Genomic DNA, 21911 nt, shown 5'->3' on the forward strand with positions numbered 1-21911 from the left:
CAGTAAGAAGTGTTTCTGCTGTGGGTTCCCTCACTGTGACATCTTCTGAGGCTGTGCACATCTGCAGCTGGTGCTCTGAGATGGAGCTGACATGTTTGAACATCGCCGCTACAGGAGATGTCACGGCCAGGAGTGAGGAGGAGGATGAGATGAAGAGCTGAGGGTGCTGGGCGCCACAGGGAAGAGATGGTGGTGTTGGCTGCCTATTACAGAGTTCAAAATTGGGGCTATAATTTGATTTGTTGCTTGCACTGGCGAGTCTTTTCTTGTCTATTCTTGTTGTATAAGTAATGGGAAATGGTGACGATTATAGGGTTGCACAATAGGAGGAAAACATGCGATTATTTGGGTTCAATATCACAATAATAACATGTTTTGAAGATAACCAATCGATGCGGTTTAGTTCTGCCTTTTCTGCTGCTTGTTGACCCAAATTGCTTTTTGTATTATTTAAAACAAAGAAGCACATTATTTCCCTACATCCTATTGTGGAAAAATACATTGAATTAAACACACAAGGCAAAAATGTAACATTTCAAAAGGCTGTATTCTCGCGGTACTCGTTTTTAACTAACTCAAATGTGCAATATCAGTCTTTCTGGAACAGTTTGATGTGCAGATATCACACAAATGATTGATATTTTGAAGACCTTAACACAAGTTAACAGATTCAAAGGTGTGTTAAGATATTCTTTTTTTAAATGTTAGCCGCAGAGACTGTTTGGAGTTTTGCTTGACAAAGTGCTCAAATGATTGATTGTCAAAGTAGTTTGCCAGATTATCGACTAATTACCCGTTTCATCTCCATTCAGGGCGTGGACAAGTTCAGAAATGCCTGCTGAATGAAAAACAAACAAACTTGTGTTTTATGGAAAGCGCCAGGCTTTCTTTAAACTCTGACTGTCGGTCAAAATCTGTCCAGCTTTCTCTGTTAAAACCAGGCAAAAAAAGAGATTAAAAATGAACTTCTTTTGGATGTAAATGATACTTAAAACTTAAAATCGATTCAAAGTAACTTGTGTGTTGCAAAATCTGGCCAAGTTAGAGTCTAGACACTAAGATGTTGTTTGACCTGCACATCTCTCAGTCAATACTTACTGAATAATGAAAGTGCTCATAAATCCTCCTTGTACTTTGATCCTGTTCTATTGCATGAACACGTTGTCTGAAACGATGCCTCTCCCATCCTTTCTAGAAATTGATAGACTCCAGAAAGACGAGACTAAAAAGGAGGCGGACGACTACATGGACCTTTTCACAACAAAGAACATTAAACTTAAGGAACGAGTGCTCATACCTGTCAAACAGTACCCGAAGGTGAGCCTGTCTTTCTTCTTCTTCTTCTTCTTCGTCTCTTTTCACCGTGAACCTTCTTGATTTAATTTATCCTGCAGCCAGGTTTCAATTACACAAAGCCACGGGGTTACTGTGGAGTCTCAAATTACTCCTCCTAACCTTGATCTCTAAGCTGCAGAGAATAATTACAGCAGATTCTGGCGTGTTTTAAAATATCATCAAAAGGATCAAAATGTTATTATCCCGATGGATATGAGAGCGATTGTATTGCCTACTGTGTGCAGCAGGAGATTGGAAACCGTGAACGTGTTTTAATTCAGTGTGAAATCTTACTTCACTTCACCCTCAGGTATATTCACTCATATATCATTTGATCTATACCTCTCACTTCTGACTACATTGATTTTTGCACGATGGTTTATGTTGTTGGAGAAGCACAGCTGCAACTGACCATTATTTTCAATTGATTTATTAATCCGCTGATTGTTTTCTCAATTGATTATTGGTCAATACGTGTCATAAATCAAAAGGGATGGTCTTAAGGCATTCCAAAACATTCAGTTTAATGTAATGCAAATCAGAGTTTTTCATATTTGAGAGGCTAATAACATGAAAAACAACTTTAATGACGAACTAATTATCAAAATAGTTGGCTATTCATTTTCTGTAGATTAATTTGTTGGCTAATCGTTCCTGTAAAACTCACAGCTTGCTAGTTGCATGATGCTTCTTCTGCATGTTGTAGAATGTATTTGCATGATTGTAAGTGACCTATATGTTGATATTGTGGACGTCTAAATCCTGTTGTATACCTTTTGAATATTCAGCGTACTTTTTTAAGTACAAAAGTTGACATTTCTACCGGATGTGAAGCAGAATAGGAGGCATAGACGCTGCTTCGTCTCCAGCCTCAGATCCATACGCTGTAGGTGTCTGGTCTGTGCAGTAAGACAGCCTCCTGATCTCCTGAAGCCCGGCTTAGTTTAACGGGCTTAGTTTGAGTCGGAACATCAGTCCAGTTTCAGGAGAGACAAAGCTCATGAGTGGTTTCAGATTACTTTCACAACTCCAGGAGGAATTGCTTCCTTAAAGGCAACTCTTTTGCTAATTGTGGCTCACATATGCACACGTTAATGAGTTTCTTTAAATATTAAACAGGCACAAATAGGCAGGGCTTTAGATGAATGTAGTGAATAGAGAGGGACAGTGCTGCAGCCTTCAGGGATCTTATTGATCTTGGTAAATCTACTACTTAAAGCTGCAGCAGGAGCAACACGCCGCCCTGACACTTCACCCTGGGTGTTAAACTCACCGCTGCTTTGACTCTCAGGCTAATTTCTCCCTGCTTTGTTTTGCCATTAGTTCAATTTCGTGGGCAAGATTCTGGGACCTCAGGGCAACACGATCAAACGTCTGCAGGAAGAGACCGGGGCCAAGATCTCGGTGCTGGGCAAAGGATCCATGAGAGACAAATCCAAGGTAGTGCCCTTTCTTAAACACACACACACACATCTGGTGCTACACACTTGTACCTGGAGCCATAACACATCTGGCCTGTAGTTCAGAGCGATGTCAGGCAGATGGTTTCAACTGGCAGAGTGAACGTGAATGTAAAGCCAAGGGCATTCACACTCTGCACATCTGGAGTCTTCAGGAACTCCCGTTAAAACACTTTCCCGCCACTTTGATGCAATTATTAATCCACACAAAGGAAGGGAGCACCACCTGTGCTTGATGCCCTCTGATGCCGATGAAATGTGACCACTCCTTGCATAATTCATTTGACTTAGCTGCTCTGCCTCTCTGACTCTGATGTGATGTTGTCTGGTTTCAGGAGGAGGGGCTGAGGAAAGCCGGCGAGCCCAAATACTCCCACCTGTCCTTGGAGCTGCACGTGTTCGTCGAGGTGTTCGCCCCCGTGCCCGAGGCCTACCTGCGCATGGCCCACGCCATGGAGGAGGTCAAGAAGTTCCTGTTTCCTGTGAGTCCCTCTCTGCTGTGGTGCTGTGCTCGTGTCTTGCTTTCTGTTGACGTTTTGGTAGCTGCTGCATCGAACACATATTCCTTACAACTCATTAAACTGCGTAAAATGTATTTAATTCATCATGTAGACTGTGAAATGTCAACAATATTGACTCACACCCAACACAAGTTAATAAACTTGATGTGCTGTGCTGAAATTAGTCCGACAAAGCTCGACTAAAGATATAAATCAAAGCTTATCTTTGCCTTTATGAAAATTGTAACGGCAAAGATTGCTAAAGATGTGTTTAATTCAATGCCAAATGATTCAATCAAGTAATTAGTGGGTTTTCCATTTAGCCCTACGATTAAACACTTATTATAAATGTAATCTTCAGTGCCAATAGATTCATGATGAATTATTTGGTTTATCAAATATTAAATATTAATTATAAATGGGAAAAGAATGCCTGAAAAATTGCTAGGTGGGGTAGGTAAGTTTGAGAAACCGGCTCGAGATACACTTGTTGTTATATTCCATGGAATGCTCTTAACATCCCGATAGCAATGAATATCTGAAGTGCTTTGACAAAAAATACAGAAAAAAATGTCATCTGTGGAAGCCGTAGCACTGTAAAAAGCACGACCAATCATCTGAGCCAGCCCGGCTAAAGTAACTGGATGGCCTACCTGCCTGTCAGCCTTCCATCTGTGCACAAACTTATCTCGTGCCCTCATTGGTCATGTGCGCGTTTGTGTGTGTTGGAGGAGGGGCTCTGTAAGGAAGTTGCAGATTTGTTCCGGCTGTGTATTTTCAAATTCTAGCGCACTCGAGCTGGTTTCTCCAAAATTACCTACCCCACCTTTAAGGGGCCCTATTGTGCTTTTTGGGGTTTTCCCTCTCTTGTAGTGTGTTATAGGTTTTTGTACCTGAAACCCCTCCATTGGACTCCTTTGTTTACTTCTGGAACAGAGTGACATCTCTATGTAACACTTATGCTTCTATTGGCTATCCCTCCAACACATTGTACATGATAGGCTAAGGGGCGGGACATCTTTAAGTGGTTGACCAATCACAACAGAGCCGGCCAGCTAACCAATCAGAGCAGACTCTGGTTTCAGACAGAGGGTGAGAAGAGGTGCGTGTTGACAACACTCTAAATCTAATAGAAGATCAGCTCAACAGGAGGCCTCTTGTTGGCAGGGTTCCTCCTGTCTGTCCATCACTGAGTCTCATTCCTCAGGGAGCGAGGACACTCAGCGTTGAGATGTAAGTTTCCCAGACAGATCCGTGGTGTATTTCACCCGGCGCGGCCTACGCTTATTTCATCCGTTTTTGTGCTGAGAGATTCTTGATCACGGGCCAACAAAGCCTGGCTGAAGCCCACAGTGCTCTGTCCACGGCTCCAGCCAAAGCAGGACAAGTTCTTTTTTAATTAGAGGCTGGTATAGGAGGAATAGGCAGGACAAAGTCGTCCCCTGCAGAACCTGTCGGGACAACTTAAAGCCATAATCTGTCAGGTTTGACGTCCTTCATTTGAAACCAGGCCATATTTGAATAAATGGGTGGATTTTATCTGCCGACGCCATGTTTTATGTATTACCTGCACTCAGGTATTCCATAAGGCTTTGACTCTTCTGTTCTTCCTCATCTATTCCTGATCTGTATCTCTGCCAATGTAAATGCACAAGCAGAGCCTCGATGCTGTCTGAAGCACATTGACAATTTATTTGTATCTTTTAGTGCAATATATGAAGAAACTAGATTCATCTGAACACCTTGATGGGTAAAGTGTCACCTTGCAGTCTCACTGATGAATATCTGAGTCGCTGCTGTTTGCTTAGGCTGCAGATAAATTGTAAAGTCCGCGCTTCATGTTCTCCTTTCTTTTCTTTTTCACTGTCATTAGAGCTCGGTCACAATTTCAGGGACTGATTTGATGGGAAATAATAAATTCAATCCCGGTGCGATCGCTCTCCGAAGAAGTGTTGGATTGCGTTACTGGATTTGTGTCGCTCAGACGGACCGCTTCGTTAATTCCCCCCCAGTTATTGTTTTTTCGCAGATGATAATAAGTTGATGCAATCTCACCAGGCTTGTCAGGAAGTGCAGAGAGAACAGATTTACATTCTGTGCTCGACGGAGTGGCTCAGGAGTGTGGATGGATGCTTTCCAAACCCCCACATCCACTAAAACCCCCCTGCCGCCCCCCTTCTCTTTAACACTGAGTCACTGGCACTGAGACTTTCTCCTCCACTCGCTCTGTTAGCCATTAGGGGGGGGGGGGGGGGGCAGCTCTGTAATTGTGTTTCACTCTTTTATTCATCGCTCGTTCTTCCACACTGCCTCCCTTTCTTGCTTTTTCATTCCACTTCTCCCATGTCATGTGGCCCTAGTTTCTAATTCTAACCTCCTCTCTCTGTCTTCTTTCTGTGTGTGTGTGTGTGTGTGTGTGTGTGTGTGTGTGTGTGTGTGTGTGTGTGTGTGTGTGTGTGTGTGTGTGTGTGTGTGTGTGTGTGTGTGTGTGTGTGTGTGTGTGTGTGTGTGTGTGTTAATGTGTGTTAATGTGTGTGTGTGTGTGTGTGTTAATGTGTGTAGGATATGATGGATGATATCTGCCAAGAGCAGTTCCTGGAGATGGGCTACCTGAACGGAGGCCAGGATCACGGGGCCAGAGGCAGAGGGGGCCCTCCGGTCAGGGGCCGCGGACTCCCCCCTGGTGGAGCACACAGGTGAGGCACACACACACACACACACACACACACACACACACACACACACACACACACACACACACACACACACACACACACACACACACACACACACACACACACACCCCCCCACACACACACACACACACACAAATGCCAGTTTTCTAGTAGAACAAGTTTTTCCTTTTTTTAAGGAATAGCTTGTCCTGAAGTCAGTTGGTATTTCGGTTGGCTTGAGCAGTAAATGGTACTAAACCCCCAACACTGTTCCTTTAACACGTTCTTTTTCTGAAACGGTAGCTGACTTGTTAGTGCGTGTTATGAGGATGTCATAAAGGTTTCATAAAGTCTGTTCAGGTCTACATGTTTCCTAAATTCTGTAGTATTCCTTCAAGTAGAGGAACATATTTTTACCTCAGTGTTACATCATGTGATTAAAGCCATTTGCATGTTCGTACGGTAAATAGGGGCTGGAGCTCAAAGGTTAGCTTTGCTTAGCATGAATAGTGAAAATGGAGGGAAAGGGTTGCCTGAGTCTTTCAAACATCAACTGGCAACACCTTTTTATGAGGGTCACCGATTAAAGGACCAGTGTGAGGAATTCAGAGGGATGGAATTGAACACAATGTTTATTAGTGTTTGTTATTTGACTACTTGTTTTAAGTTAAGATTGGTACTGCTCCTAGTACTAGACTCCTGGTACTAGGATGGGTTAAATGCAGAGGCCACAGTTCACTGTGTGTGCTGTGTGCTCTGCATGTGTGACCATTAGAGAGGGTTTCATCCCTCCCAATTCTATTCTAATTCTGTATTTGTGTTAGCTTGGGCACTAAATGGCACTAAATCCCAAACACTGCTCCTTTAGTATGTCACCGTTCTGTACAGGTCTACATATTCCCTAAATCCTGAAGTATTCCTTAAGAGAGAGGAACATAGGGCAGTGGTGGCGAAGTCCATAGGGACTTGGCTTGGCGACTGGAAGGTCACCAGTTCAAGTCCCGGAAAGACCAAGTGCTACAGAGGTGTCCCTGAGCAAGGCACCGTTCCCTACACTGCTCCCCGGGCGCCGTACATAATGGCAGCCCACTGCTCCTAACACTAGAGAAATCGTTTCGTTACTAGTACCTGTACTACGTAATGACAATAAGTTGAATCTTCATTTTTAAATAATTTACCTCAGTGTTCTGCTCCCCAGGGGTCGGGGGATGCCCCCTCGTGGAGCTCCTGCCAGGGGAGGGGTGCCTCGAGGCGGCCCGCCCAGAGGTGGAGCAGTGAGGGGGGTCCCATCGGGGCGAGGAGGACCCCCAGCAGCACCCTCCAGAGGAGCACCAGCACCCCGAGCCAGACCCCCAGCTGCAGGACCCCCGCACAGGATGGCACACCCACCCCCCCACCAGCACACCCCCACTGCAGCCTCTGAGGGCTACGAGGAATATGTAAGTAACTTTGTGTCTTGGGTTTTTTCAACAGCATGCAGTTATTCTATCAGAGCATCAAAAGTAGGTAAAGAAATCTTCACTTTATAGAAAAATAGGTCGAGTAACAAAGTAAATACTGCTTAACAAGGTGGCTTGATGTATGTGTTTTGGATATGTGTTAATGTCCTTAGCATGATTATACAATCTATTATTAGGGCCTGGTGATTTATAAAAGAAATACAGGTATTGAGAAATGTTTTTGGAAGTAATTGATTTCTTTTTAATCTTATATCTCATTATAATTTAAGAATACATTAAAATGATCATGGCGTGAGAGGATCTTTACAAAACAAAGATATTTTATAAAGTCCAAAAACCACAAAACCTATTTCAGAATAAGATGTATACATATGTTGCCTGTAACAAACAGTGCCTTGAGATTTGAATGTTGTCAAAAATGAGATTTTGATAAAATCTTAATTAATTGTGCTGCCTTAATTATCATACAGACAAGTTCAGATATCTTTTATTTATTTTTATTCAACCTTGATTCAACCAGATAAAAGCATTGAGATAAAATCTCATTTTCAATGCTGGCCTGGCCAAGAAGGCAGCAACGTTACACATTATAACACAAACATGTACAAATACAGAGAACATAACTAAGCAAACAAAACGAAAAGCAGTCACTACATTGAGCACATTAGGACAGTAAGAAAGGTACTACTTATTACTGCAAGAGCAGCTGGTGGTAAGGACTTCAGACTACTTCAATTTAAAACATGCTATAGGGACAAGTGCCCTCAGTGTTAGGTTTGATTGAAGGTCATTCCAAGACCCTCCTTTTCCCGGCCTCAGTCCGCACAGCAGGAACCTGGACCCGTATCCAGGCTCTGGATCTGAGGTTGTTAGAGTCACAAACTGGGGCACATCTGGCTCATATGTAGAGTGGAAGCTTTCCTAAAATGGCTTTATACATTCATAAAAACCAATGCTGTATCCTACGCACAGTAAGTGATCTGTTAACTTGAAGAAATAAAAGAACGTATGAGGGATAGGCAGTGCAACAGGCAGGAGGAGCGCTTCCTGTAGAGAAATATGTAATCCTCTCCATCACGGTCTCCTCTGAATAAGATTGTTCTTGGCTCTGAATTGCTCGCCCGTCAAAACAGAAATAAGTTATTTGGGATGCTCGAGACATAAGGGGGGGCTTGTCTGTGTTAGTGTAGTTCTTTGGGGGCATCTTGACATTCGTGATTCATGAAGAAGCCTCTCCCTAAACCTCGCTCTTGTTTCCTCGCTCTCCAGGGCTACGATGAGAGCTACACAGACACGGCCTACGAGCCATACGACAGCTACTACAGTCAGCCGCAGGCGTGAGTGAACCATCGTCTCTTTGCTCCTCACCTGCTCCTCACCGAGCACACACACATAACCTGCTTCCCACCGAGCACACACACACACACATCGCCTGCTTCCCACCGAGCACACACACACATCGCCTGCTTCCCACCGAGCACACACACACACACACACATCGCCTGCTTCCCACCGAGCACACACACACATAACCTGCTTCTCACCGAGCGCACACACACATCACCTACTTCCCACCGAGCGCACACACACATCGCCTGCTTCTCAACGAGCACACACACATCGCCTGCTTCCCACCGAGCACACACACACACACATCGCCTGCTTCTCAACGAGCACACACACATCGCCTGCTTCCCACCGAGCACACACACACACACATCGCCTGCTTCCCACCGAGCACACACACATCGCCTGCTTCCCACCGAGCACACACACACACACATCGCCTGCTTCTCACCGAGCACACACACACACACATCGCCTGCTTCCCACCGAGCACACACACATCGCCTGCTTCCCACCGAGCACACACACACACATCGCCTGCTTCTCACTGAGTGCACACACACATCACCTGCTTCCCACCGAGCACACACCACACATCGCTTGCTTCTCAACGAGCACACACCACACACACATCGCTTGCTTCTCAACGAGCACACACACACATCGCCTGCTTCTCAACGAGCACACACACACACACACATCGCCTGCTTCTCAACGAGCACACACCACACACACATCGCCTGCTGTCACACACACAGGAACACTTTATTAGCCAATCGGCACACATTCAGCGCTGCTTCTTGTTTCACGGTTTGGGATAGCGGGGTTATTTAGGAGAAGCTGCTCCACGCTACAGAGCCGAGCTTTGATGTTATTCATGGAAGCCAATTATCATCCCTCTAGACATTTCACTCAGCAGATACTTCATGTTTTTCAAGATTAAAAGTGATTTTGTTCTTCTCATCTCTGCCTGTTTTCGACCATCAGAGAGCCTGAGTACTATGACTACGGACACGGAGAGACCACAGAGTCGTACGAGTCGTATGGTGAGGAAAAACCGTATTCTCTGTCAACAAAGATGACCCAATTTATACTGTGAATATAAAAATGTGCATACAAATAAAACAAAAACATTTTTAACAAGACATTTTATTTCTATTTTATTCGTACTTTCACAACTTATTTTGTACTTTTGATTTCTTTGATTTCCTTGATTTAGGTGTACATTTAATCCTTACCTTATCTGACATATTTCAGCAGGACTTAACATTTTATTTATACATAATAATCCAAAATGATGTCAGATTTCAAAGTAAGAGCCACTTACTGGTATCATCAAAGGTACCTTTTATTTTCATTTCATTTCAAACCTTTATTTAGACAGATTGGTCCCTTGAGATCATCGATCTCATTTACAAGGGAGACCTGCATCATTTAGTTCCACATGAAACATAAAAACAACATACAAACAACAGAGGATATCATATTTACATATTCAACATTTACAAATACCCAGAGTGTCAGAAAGCATTTCATTTAGACATGCCTTAAATACATTCAGAGAAATAAAAATGCTCAATTTCAATTTTGCCTGTAGACTGTTCCAAGCAAGTGGAGCTGCGCACATAAAAGCTGTCTTACCTAAGACAGTCCTTACTCTTGGCACATCTAACAAGACTATATCCTGTGATCGCAGACAATAGCTGCTTGCAACTTTCTGCTTTATCAATGAACAGATATAATACGGGAGTTTGCCCAACATAGCTTTATAGATAAAAGTGTACCAGTGACTGAGCCTCCGTACAGTGAGTGATGGTAAACCTGCCTTGGTATACAATGTACAGTGATGAGTAAGTGCTTTACAGTTTGTGACAAATCTCAGAGCACTATGATACGCAGCATCTAGTTTGCTCAGGTAGTTGGCAGGTGTGCATATTTATAACGCAAGCAATATTTCTTGGTGAGAAACACTGTCTTTAAACAAATCCTGAAGCGGTTTGTCCATATTGATTTGGATTATGACTACTGGTGCAATAATGACAGCTGGTAAATGTGGAGCTAATTTGAATGTACAGTATATACCGCTGCTGGATCACTTAACCTATAGAAATGCGTTTGTTTGTTTGTTTGGTTATATTTTTCATGATGGAAAATCTGAATCTAAAGAACCAGTAAGCTAAAAGAAGCATTCTGCATCCAAACATCTGTGTGTTTTGGTAGTAATGAAAAGTAGAAATATTCAAATGTTCACTCACTCAGTAATGAAACTATTATACCGAAACAAAGCCAAGTATCAAATCACATTTGTCCCAGCGTGCTTTACAGATCAACAAACACGCAAAACATTGTGCTTTTATATTTTATTCCATTCTATTTCAATGTAAATATTGCTTTTAATTTTATTTATTTTTAATTTTCTTATAATTTTTTTTTTTAATGTTCAAATAGTTCGCTATCTGTGTTTTTTTGTTGTTGTTTAACTTGTATGTATGCACCACGACACCAAGTCAAATTCGTCGTACGTGTCAACCTACCTGGTAATAAATCTGATTCTGATTCTGATTCTAAAAGATTCAATAAAACAACGTAATACAAACCGGAGTGAATGTGCGGTGTTTCCTCCCCCTAAGGTTGCATTAGATATCCTCCATCTTGTCTTGTTGCAAACGTCATTTTTTCTTCGTCCTCTCCAGACCAGGATGAATGGAACGGGACCCAGCGAGCGCCCACAGGGAAGGCCCCCCCCCCCTCCAGAGGTGCCAAGACGCCTTACCGGGAGCACCCGTACCGACAGTACTGAAGCGGACGCGCCGACCTTAACGCGTCGCCATGACTACCGCCTGTCTCCCACGGCAGCTCTCGCTTTAAGCAGCCCGACAAAAGTAATTGTTCGTTTTGTCTTTGGTTTGGTCTTTCTCCCCGCACTGGACTTTATACGAGAGCGCAAATTTGGGAACTGAAAATCGGAACTGGTTTTTTGAGATTTGACCTTCCTCCCCCCCCTCCCTATTTCGTCGCACAAACCCAACACTTAACCCCCAACCCACCCCCACCCTACCTTTCGCCACCGATCCCTCCAACAAACCAATCTTGCAGACGGTTAGAGGGGAGAAGTTGGCGTCCTCTTTTTTATTTACATTTTGACATTTATTTTGCTGTGTTTTTTTTTCTTACTCTGACCCTTTTTAACCCCCCCCCCCCTCCCCCCCCCCCCTTCTGGCTTTGTTTGCACTGTTGATATTTAATTTTTCTGTTTGGGAGTAAGTAGTAATTTCTAGTGGAATAAATGGCTCATTATCAACTTGTAAAAGAAATACATTTTAATTGTTTTAAATACAAATAATCTGTTGAGGGTCAGTTGCAGATTCCCATTTAGGCTACATTTCAAAATTCTGTTAATATAGCCGAATAAAAGACCTTTTAAACTCTGAATGATGTAATATAGACGCAAAAAATAAATCCTAAATTAAGTGAAGGTTAAAGAATCGATGTTAATGGAATTCATTCTTGATGATGGTTTGTTTTTAAATAGTCCTAAAACGTTGTCCATTTAGACTTTAGGCAGCAATATTTGTCATTGTACGTAGAGTTTTGAAATATAGCCCTAATAGACACTGTTGAGATGGACTGTCCTCATATCCTCAATTTGTTAATACATGTTACAAATTAATTTTAAGACTCTGAAGACAAAATGTGTTAAATAAAAAACGGTTCAGGTCTTCATTTTGTGATCGGGTCCTCTATAAACTGCATGCACAAAGTAAACAAAGAAGGATCGGGACACAAATCTCCACATGGGTCTTCTCTTTCTAAAGAGAAGGGATCCTGCAGCTCAATCCGAACTCTTGTACATATTTTAAAACATCCTAACTGTACTTATTCTGCCACTAGTATCTGTACCCTCTCCATAAAATGCATTATGCTACATGTGTAAGCTTGCCTAAATAGGTTACTAAATCTGTCCAAAAGATGTTTTGCAGCAGTTTGTCAATAAAGCTTAGTTTGTTTTTTATGAAACTTAACTTGCCTTATTTGTTTCCTGTCCTAGTAAAATTCTGAAATGGCCTTTTTTAAACAACCTTCAGCCGTCAGATGTAGGTGTTTTCATTTGTTTCTCCTTCAAAAGCGCATTTTAAATCTAAATGAATGTATTGACGTCTGAAGACTTTAACCGTACTAAATGATGTCTTGATTGATTATCAAAAGAGCACAACTTATTCTTTCTCTCTCTTTCTATACTTTTTAAAAAGGACCCAGAGGTAAGACCTCTAAAATAACCTGGATAGCTTCCTAATGTGTATAGAGTTCTAAAGCATTGAATGCCTGGGTATGTATAAGACTTTTTTAATCCTCTTACCTGTGGTCGTAACCGTTAATGAGAATTGCTTTTATAGCATCTGAAAATTAACTGAATTCAAACCACCATTCAGGTCTAGGCTTCATGTCATGAAAGACGCTGGCGCGATGGCTACTTTAGTACAGAGTAATGGCAGTGCAATGGAGAGGATGGTTATAACCTAGAGAACTCCACTGTAAAGGTAACCTAACCCTAAATGTTTAATTTCGTAGTGTGTTTATCCATTGACATAAACTTGCTGGTAAATGCGTAGTTTCTTAAAATATCATTTCAGTCATGGCAACAAAAAAGACTCGCCTCACAAAAAGTAAGAAAACCGTAAATTCCAATATCATTACAGTAGTGGATTTTATGTACCAAAAATAACTATTCTGTGTACTAACAAAATACATTAGGATAGTGTAAATGCAACTCTTGCTAAAATGAACAAAGCCAAATCTATGTCAATCTCTTCTGTACAGTTGAGCTGCTGTTACTTTTTTAATTTGCTGTGTAAAAGTTGCTTACTGTAATATTTAAAAGGTTTCTGCCTGTATCTAAAAGAGAAAAAGCTTGAGTTGCATGAGCATATCTTCTCCTGTAGACATTGCATGATCTGTCTCTAGTTTCTCCCAATGTTTTTAGACAGGGTATTGATTTTGGGTTTGTCCTTCCTTCAGGCACAGCTATCGGTCACTGAGCGCCCGGAGACTGACAGTCTGCTGAAGTGAGAACCAAAAGAGCCTCAGGTTGGTCCGCCGCCGCATTGTTTCCACTTTTAAAGAACCACACTCCTGCTTTTTGCACACTTTAGCACATACTCCTTTCCAGTTCCCGCACAGCGAGTCTTAAAGATTGATTTGTCTACCTTCCAGGCATTTTAGTCTCCGTTCAACTTTGTACAATATGAAGCAACTCGCATGACGTCTAATCCATCTTTTGCATTCATGTGGAAAAAGTAAGCCTGGCTCTATCCGGAAGTGACCAACTTGACCTTCAAAGAGAACATTTGCTCTTTTTCAGGAGTATATCAGTATGAAGTGTCTCTATTTTAAAGAGTTCTCTCTTGCTGATGTTCAGGTGTATATCAGTATGTAGGTTCTCTCCTTTAAAGAGTCCTCTCCTGCTGATGTTCAGGTGTATATCAGTATGTAGTGTCTCTACTTTAAAGAGTCCTCTCCTGCTGATGATCAGGTGTATATCAGTATGTAGTGTCTCTACTTTAAAGAGTCCTCTCCTGCTGATGTTCAGGTGTATATCAGTATCTAGTGTCTCTACTTTAAAGAGTCCTCTCCTGCTGATGTTCAGGTGTATATCAGTATGTAGTGTATCTACTGTAAAGAGTCCTCTCCTGCTGATGTTCAGGTGTATATCAGTATGTAGTGTCTCTACTTTAAAGAGTCCTCTCCTGCTGATGTTCAGGTGTATATCAGCATGTAGTGTCTCTATTTTAAAGAGTCCTCTCCTGCTGATGTTCAGGTGTATATCAGTATGTAGTGTCTCTACTTTAAAGAGTCCTCTCCTGCTGATGTTCAGGTGTATATCAGTATGTAGTGTCTCTACTTTAAAGAGTCCTCTCCTGCTCATGTTCAGGTGTATATCAGTATGTAGTGTCTCTACTTTAAAGAGTCCTCTCCTGCTGATGTTCAGGTGTATATCAGTATAGTGTCTCTACTTTAAAGAGTCCTCTCCTGCTGATATTCAGGTGTATATCAGTGTGTAGTGTCTCTACTTTAAAGAGTCCTCTCCTGCTGATGTTCAGGTGTATATCAGTATGTAGTGTCTCTACTTTAAAGAGTCTTCTCCTGCTGATGTTCAGGTGTATATCAGTATTTAGTGTCTCTACTTTAAAGAGTCCTCTCCTGCTGATGTTCAGGTGTATATCAGTATGTAGTGTCTCTACTTTAAAGAGTCCTCTCCTGCTGATGTTCAGGTGTATATCAGTATGTAGTGTCTCTACTTTAAAGAGTCCTCTCCTGCTGATGTCCAGGTGTATATCAGTATGTAGTGTCTCTACTTTAAAGAGTCCTCTCCTGCTGATGTTCAGGTGTATATCAGTATGTAGTGTCTCTACTTTAAAGAGTCCTCTCCTGCTGATGTTCAGGTGTATATCAGTATGTAGTGTCTCTACTTTAAAGAGTCCTCTCCTGCTGATGTTCAGGTGTATATCAGTATGTAGTGTCTCTACTTTAAAGAGTTCTCTCCTGCTCATGTTCAGGTGTATATCAGTATGTAGTGTCTCTATTTTAAAGAGTCCTCTCCTGCTGATGTGCAGGTGTATATCAGTATCTAGTGTCTCTACTTTAAAGAGTCCTCTCCTGCTGATGTTCAGGTGTATATCAGTATGTAGTGTATCTACTGTAAAGAGTCCTCTCCTGCTGATGTTCAGGTGTATATCAGTATGTAGTGTCTCTACTTTAAAGAGTCCTCTCCTGCTGATGTTCAGGTGTATATCAGCATGTAGTGTCTCTATTTTAAAGAGTCCTCTCCTGCTGATGTTCAGGTGTATATCAGTATGTAGTGTCTCTACTTTAAAGAGTCCTCTCCTGCTGATGTTCAGGTGTATATCAGTATGTAGTGTCTCTACTTTAAAGAGTCCTCTCCTGCTCATGTTCAGGTGTATATCAGTATGTAGTGTCTCTACTTTAAAGAGTCCTCTCCTGCTGATGTTCAGCTGTATATCAGTATGTAGTGTCTCTACTTTAAAGAGTCCTCTCCTGCTGATGTTCAGGTGTATATCAGCATGTAGTGTCTCTATTTTAAAGAGTCCTCTCCTGCTGATGTTCAGGTGTATATCAGTATGTAGTGTCTCTACTGGGACATGTCTCCATGCTTAAATGTTCAAAAAGCTCTTTATTGTTCTCATACTGCCTCTGCTTAAGCACCTCTTCTCACCCTCTGTCTGAAGCCAGAGTCTGCTCTGATTGGTTAGCTGGCCGGCTCTGTTGTGATTGGTCAACCACTTAAAGATGTCCCGCCCCTTAGCCTATCACGTACAATGTGTTGGAATTTTAGCCAATAGGAGCGCGAGTGTTCCCATGGCACATCAAAAATATCTTTCCAATACACCTTCTGCTTCTACATTTAATCAGAGGTCAATTGTTACTAAAAAGTGTAGATTTCAATTTGAACGTCTGTTGGATCCCAGATATTAGTTGTCAAATCATATTTGAGTTTCTTTTTGTGAGTTGATGTCAAATGTTGTTTTAAATAGGCATCTCATATTGATCAAAGTTCCCTGAATTGTTGTTCATATAATCAATATGATATTGTCTCGTGATTCAACTTGTGATTCACATCCCTCGTCACTTACTGGATTATCTTCTGGTTGGCTAGCAACTGGTCCAAATCACAAAATAGTCTTGTCACTATTCTCCCTGTTAAACTGTACTTTTTAAACCTCACTTTCTGACCATTAGGCTAGCTGTTCCCCATCGTTAAGCTAAGCTAAGCTAACGAGCTACTGACTGTATCTTCATGTTTGCTATACACACAAGAGAGTACATATTTGGGTTCTCGAAAAATGCTTTTTCAGCTGAAATCACCACTAAAGAGGCTTTTTAGTCCCGTTTTGCAGCTGACAAAACCCCCCGCAGTGATGGATTAGCCCTCTCCTGCTGAAATGTGAATTCTACACAATTTGTAGGTAATGGTCTAAAACCTTCAAAACCACTGGTACGGTTCTCTAACTTTTCCCATTTTCCCAAAAGACCATTGAAAGAAAGTTTGCAAGTGTTATGCAGCCGCAGCACGTTGGTGATATTCACAGCGTTTCAGAGGTTGGTTGATTCTGATGATTGCCCGGCTCCTGTAAGTCGCCTCTTGACAGTGAGTCGCTGTGTGGCCTCGCCAGCCTTCAGCGAGTCTGAGCGAGGGGGGGGGGACGGGGACGCGACGCCGGTGTCAGAGTGTTCTCAGGGAAAGTGACTAATGAGGATCCGTAGCTCAGAGCGCTCTGACAGAAGGAAAACAGGAACGAGAGGACTCGGCTGGCGATTCCCGAAATGGAACTAGCAGCAGCAGAGAAGTGTCGGAGGGATTCTTCTGATGTCCTGTCCGTGCCTTGAAGGCAGGAAGGAAAGTTAAATGAAGCCTCCAAAAGTAATGCTCGGCGGTCAGACTCTGAGAAACAGAACTGTCGTTGGCATTTCATTCGAGGGAAGCTGGATAACGAGCTTTTAAAGAACATTCTGAGACGCTTTTTGATGGAAAGGTCACTGACTTGTTTGATGAATGTTTTTCAGCTCGACTGCTGCCAGTTATCAGACATTTCAGAAATAAATGCTTGTTGCTTTGGAAATCTTTTCACTTAAGTACCTTGGTGAAGAATTTGACTATTTAGTAATGAAACTAGGCTATGTAGATATTCATGTCCGGACTTCATAGAAATCTTGATTTATAAAAGAAAGATGTCCGCTCTTTGGTTTCCCATTGGCTTTTATGTCCATAAGTGCTTCCAAATACTCAAAAACCAAGACCTGTGACCACATTAGCTGCTGATTGAATCACTAATGCACTTAATCCAAATTCAAAAGTCTTGCCAGTAATTATGTGTTACTTAACAAAATGCTTTGCTGCTCTCTGTCGAAGAGCTGTGCTACTTGGCAGGAAAATGACCTTTGAATTATTACAGCCACTGCTCAAAAATGAAAAAGAAAACACTACCTCTTATCTTCCGTTAAATGACGTTAAGTTAGACGACGAGTTGTGACTTAAAGTTTAGAAATAAGACGAGTGTAAGTAAAAATGACTGTGTGTCCAGACAAGTGCCCTTTTAGTTTTCTAAAACATAAAATTGATGATTTCTAGAAATGAATTGATATTACTGTAGTAGGACCATTATACATTAGCATTTCGGCTAGTCTTTTTTAAATACATGTAAAAATATTGCAGCGTTAACAAAATGTTGTTTATTTAACTTGCTGTCATTTGATTTGTAAGATTGATCTTCTGGCAATTATTTGGCAACATAATAACATACAGAACACACATGTTAACAGTTGGATTTTACATTCATTTCTTTACATCATAAACATTGAACTGAACTCTTTAGTTAACCCTTAGATGCACTTAGAGTGACTGGACCCTACTCTTCCAGAAGTGGGTCAAAAAGGACCCGTTTTAGAATAATATGTGTTTTTATGCCATTTTGGTTAAGAAAAATCACTTGTATAATATTTAGTATTATATTTTGGTTCACACTAGAAATATTTTATATTTCATTTATCACTATTTATTATTTTAGACATTTCTTTTAAATTTTGAAAAAAAACGTTTTCCCATAGGATTCCATAGAAAATGCATGCGGGTCATTTTTGACCCACTTATGGAAGCTTGGGGTAGAAATACAAAAACTACAATTTCTTAAAATGTAAATTAAAAATGTGAATGGCTTGATATCCAAAACATGTTTTTTGAGGAATAGCTGGAATATGAAATGATAATAAAATGTAATTACAAAGATACTTCAAGAAAACCACATCACCGGGTCAACAAAGACCCACTTATGCATCTGAAATATATTAATACTGTGGCCTTGAAATACTCAATTACAATGAAAGGTCCTGAATTGAAATGATGAAATAGTAGGTAGCAAAGTACTCAGTTTTCAAATTGGCACTAAAGCTAGTAACTAAGAGTTTTTTGAAATTGAAGATATGTAGGAACTTTGCTTAAAGCAGCATATCACATGTTTTATATATGTCAAACGAAGCTACTAAATATGGGTGATAAATACATGTCGTAAAAAGTACAATATTTGCCACTGACATATAGGAACGTAGAATAAAATGTAGCATATAATGGAAATACTGAGGAGAAATACATGCGTCTAGTCCAGGGGTTCCCAAACTTTTCAGCCCGCGACCCCCAAAATAACAGTGCCAGAGAGGGGGGGGGGGGGGGGGTCCATGAGTGTTTTTTATTGGTTAAGTGGTCCTTGGTATGAGAAACACTGCGCTAGTGGATTGTCAAAGGGGGAGCCTCGTTGCGGGGAAATTATACAGATGGCTAGTCCGCCCCTGAAAATGTCTATGCAAACGTTATTATTAATAATATATATTTTTTTTAAATTATAAAAAAAATTATAAAAGAATTAATCAATTTTTTTTAATACATTTCTTTTATTTTTATTTTCCATTTTTATTTTGTAATCATCTCGCGACCCCCACTTTAGGAACCCCTGGTCTAATCTATCAGATACAGTCAGGCATATTTTGAAATTGAACCGGTGTAGGAGCTTTGCTGAAAGAATAGATATTGTGTGTTTGTCTATAGTCTAACCCGGATGTACGACACTATCTGTTTTCTTTTTTTATTACTGCCGATTTGTATTCCATTCCATTTCTATGTAAATATTGTTAAATTTGACTATATTTTTGTATTATTTGTAATATATTTCTATCTGTGTTTTTTTTTTTTTTTTACTTTTATGTATTCAAATTCCTCGTACGTGTCAACCTACCTGGTATTAAACCTGTTTCTGACGTCCCTCCTGTGATTTCTCTCCTCTGCAGGGAAGAAGTACGGAGCAGCTCAGCATTAAGGGGGTGGTCGGACGAGAGGAGTGACCCAAAGGGGGGGTTCTGGTGCCAAATAATCCACAGGATGAAGCTGATAAAGAAGTGTCCGAGGACGAGAGGTGGCTCAGCTGGGAACCCAGAATACCCAGAGACATTTCAAGTGGACTATTCTCTTCATTTTCTCTAAACTGAATTATGTTATATTCTGACAGTGAAGAAACACACTGACGCCAAGCTGCTTCCACAGACCACCCTCTCTTCCAACAGATGTAATTGTTCCAGTCTAATTCACCATAAAATGAGCACTGCTGTTATAGTACGCTGTGAAATTGTCTTTAATTTCTATTAACTCTGGGATTAGACGTGATGATATTTTCAGCAAGGCAAGCTAAATTCACACAGAATCGTGTACATGTGCATTTAATCTATTTGAGAAATTGTTTTACATTCTTGTTGCGTGTTAATTGGTACCCATGCCTTATTGCCGAGTGAAATTACACTCTGTGCTCCGGAGTTAAAGATGCCCGGAGAGAGTGGATCACTATCTCACTTCAAACACACACTCTCACGCTCACACACACACACTCTCACTCTCACACACACCACCACATCTTGGCAGAGCACGGCCTGTCCAAGCCCTGAGGATATCAAATGCTAATGCAGCGGGCCATTTGCATGTACTCACATGTAGCCTCTCCGCAAATGTGCAACACTTTGAAAATCAACGCTGGCCTGCTCTCAGCGTCAGCATCTATTTAGGACAATAGAGCGAGATACGGAGAGCTGCATGTGAGAAAGGACGGAGGGTGAACACAGACATTACCAACCACCCTCCACCCATCCATCATTTTCTGTTGATTTGATTCCCTCTCTGCCATTTTCTGCCATTATCACTGATGATATTATGGCTGCCTGTGGTGCAGAGTTACATTTAGAGGTCAAAAATATACTTTCCTATATTAAAAACAAATGTATCCGCCCCGATTCGCCGGTCAGAGGCTCCATTTAGCTTATTGAAAAAGCTACCCGCTCAGAGGATGCAACATTGGATATTAGGATAGAAACCATCATCTGGAATGAAACGTCAACAGGCCATATCCAAAACAGATCATTTTTCAGTCTTTATGTGCTATTATGTCTAAAATAATGATTTCAGTGTCTCCCATAATCTAATGAAAGATAAGTGATGGTGGTGGAAGCCATCTGCTTTGCTGGAATCGATGAACTGTCAAGAGCGTGAGGTTGGAAGAGAAAGTAAATGTTGCTGTGCCGTGATCAATAAAAGTAGAGTTGAAAATGAGCAAGCCCCATGTATCAGTCTGTGTTGTTTCCCTCTCGGCTGGAGCTGCTGTTTGTCCCCACCTCCGTGCAGTCAGCTGGCATCTGGTGGGTGAAGAGATGGAGGTGAGAGACAGGAGGCCTTCTGGTGCTAAAGGGGGGGGGGACAGGAGGAGTGTGGAGGAGGATGTGTTCAAATGTGTGTGAGAGGTGGAAATACTGTGGGCAGATATGGTGGACAGCTGGATTGCAGATTCACACCATGAGAGGAACATCGCAGGCTGATTCCTGTGACAATCAGCCTCCACAGACACATCGGCTGCTGCTCATCAGAGAGCCAATCATCTCGCTGACATCAAGTGAGCTCAGCCGAGTTCATCTTGCTCGAGAAGCTTTGAAGAGGCATATGGACGGTTACTGTAATCTTTTTTCTTATATTCACACTGTATAGATCAGGGGTGTCCAAATTCAGCAAAAAAGTAAAAAAAAAAAAAGTACAATGAAATCTGGCCCACAAATGAAACTTCTGCTTGTCTTATATTATGTTCAAATATATTACACAGTATTCATGTGTTAATAAGCCACATGTTCAAATACATTCAGTCAATTAAAGTTGGAAACATTTTCTAACAAATCTAAGCTGATATAAAAAAGATATAACCCCAATAACTTATTTCCTTAACAACCTTGAAATATACCCTTCCTATTTCCTCTTATTATAATCAATCTGAAGCTTCTGTTTTAAGGAATGCCAACAAAATAACTGAAGCACTCTAGAGAGCTGTGGTGTAGGCGGCTTTTTTCTTAAAGTATTTTCAAGTATCAAGAATAATTCATTGGATTGAGTTTTCCAACTTATAACTTCACTTATGAGACAGTATAACTCACCTCCAGTCAGCGGCCCAGCCCTTCGTATGTGTTTCTGTATGTGGCCCTCGGTGATAAAGGTTTGGACCCCCCCTGATATAGATCCTTTATTGAAAGCCCATAAGAAGGGTC

At 41.4% G+C, this 21911-nt stretch overlaps 1 protein-coding gene across 6 annotated transcripts in view; it reads left to right on the plus strand.

The window, feature by feature from the left end:
• The window catches only part of khdrbs1b (KH domain containing, RNA binding, signal transduction associated 1b), a 31254-nt gene extending 10320 nt beyond the window's left edge, over positions 1-20934 (plus strand). For 2 of the 6 annotated variants that reach the window (XM_079655865.1, XM_079655860.1), the window contains exons 2-10: positions 1196-1317; positions 2659-2775; positions 3131-3277; positions 5858-5991; positions 7154-7409; positions 8700-8767; positions 9765-9823; positions 11471-13862; positions 19629-20934. In XM_079655865.1, coding sequence (XP_079511991.1) covers positions 1246-1317; positions 2659-2775; positions 3131-3277; positions 5858-5991; positions 7154-7409; positions 8700-8767; positions 9765-9823; positions 11471-11577 — 960 coding nt within the window. In that variant the 5' untranslated portion in view covers positions 1196-1245 and the 3' untranslated portion in view covers positions 11578-13862; positions 19629-20934. The remainder of the gene's footprint in view (positions 1-1195; positions 1318-2658; positions 2776-3130; positions 3278-5857; positions 5992-7153; positions 7410-8699; positions 8768-9764; positions 9824-11470; positions 13863-19628) is intronic. The other 4 variants (XM_079655862.1, XM_079655861.1, XM_079655863.1 and 1 more) reach the window with 4 other exon arrangements.
• The last annotated feature ends 977 nt before the right edge of the window (positions 20935-21911 follow it).

This window comes from Notothenia rossii (assembly GCF_949606895.1).
Source record: "Notothenia rossii genome assembly, chromosome: 10".
NCBI classification, from domain to species: domain Eukaryota; kingdom Metazoa; phylum Chordata; class Actinopteri; order Perciformes; family Nototheniidae; genus Notothenia; species Notothenia rossii.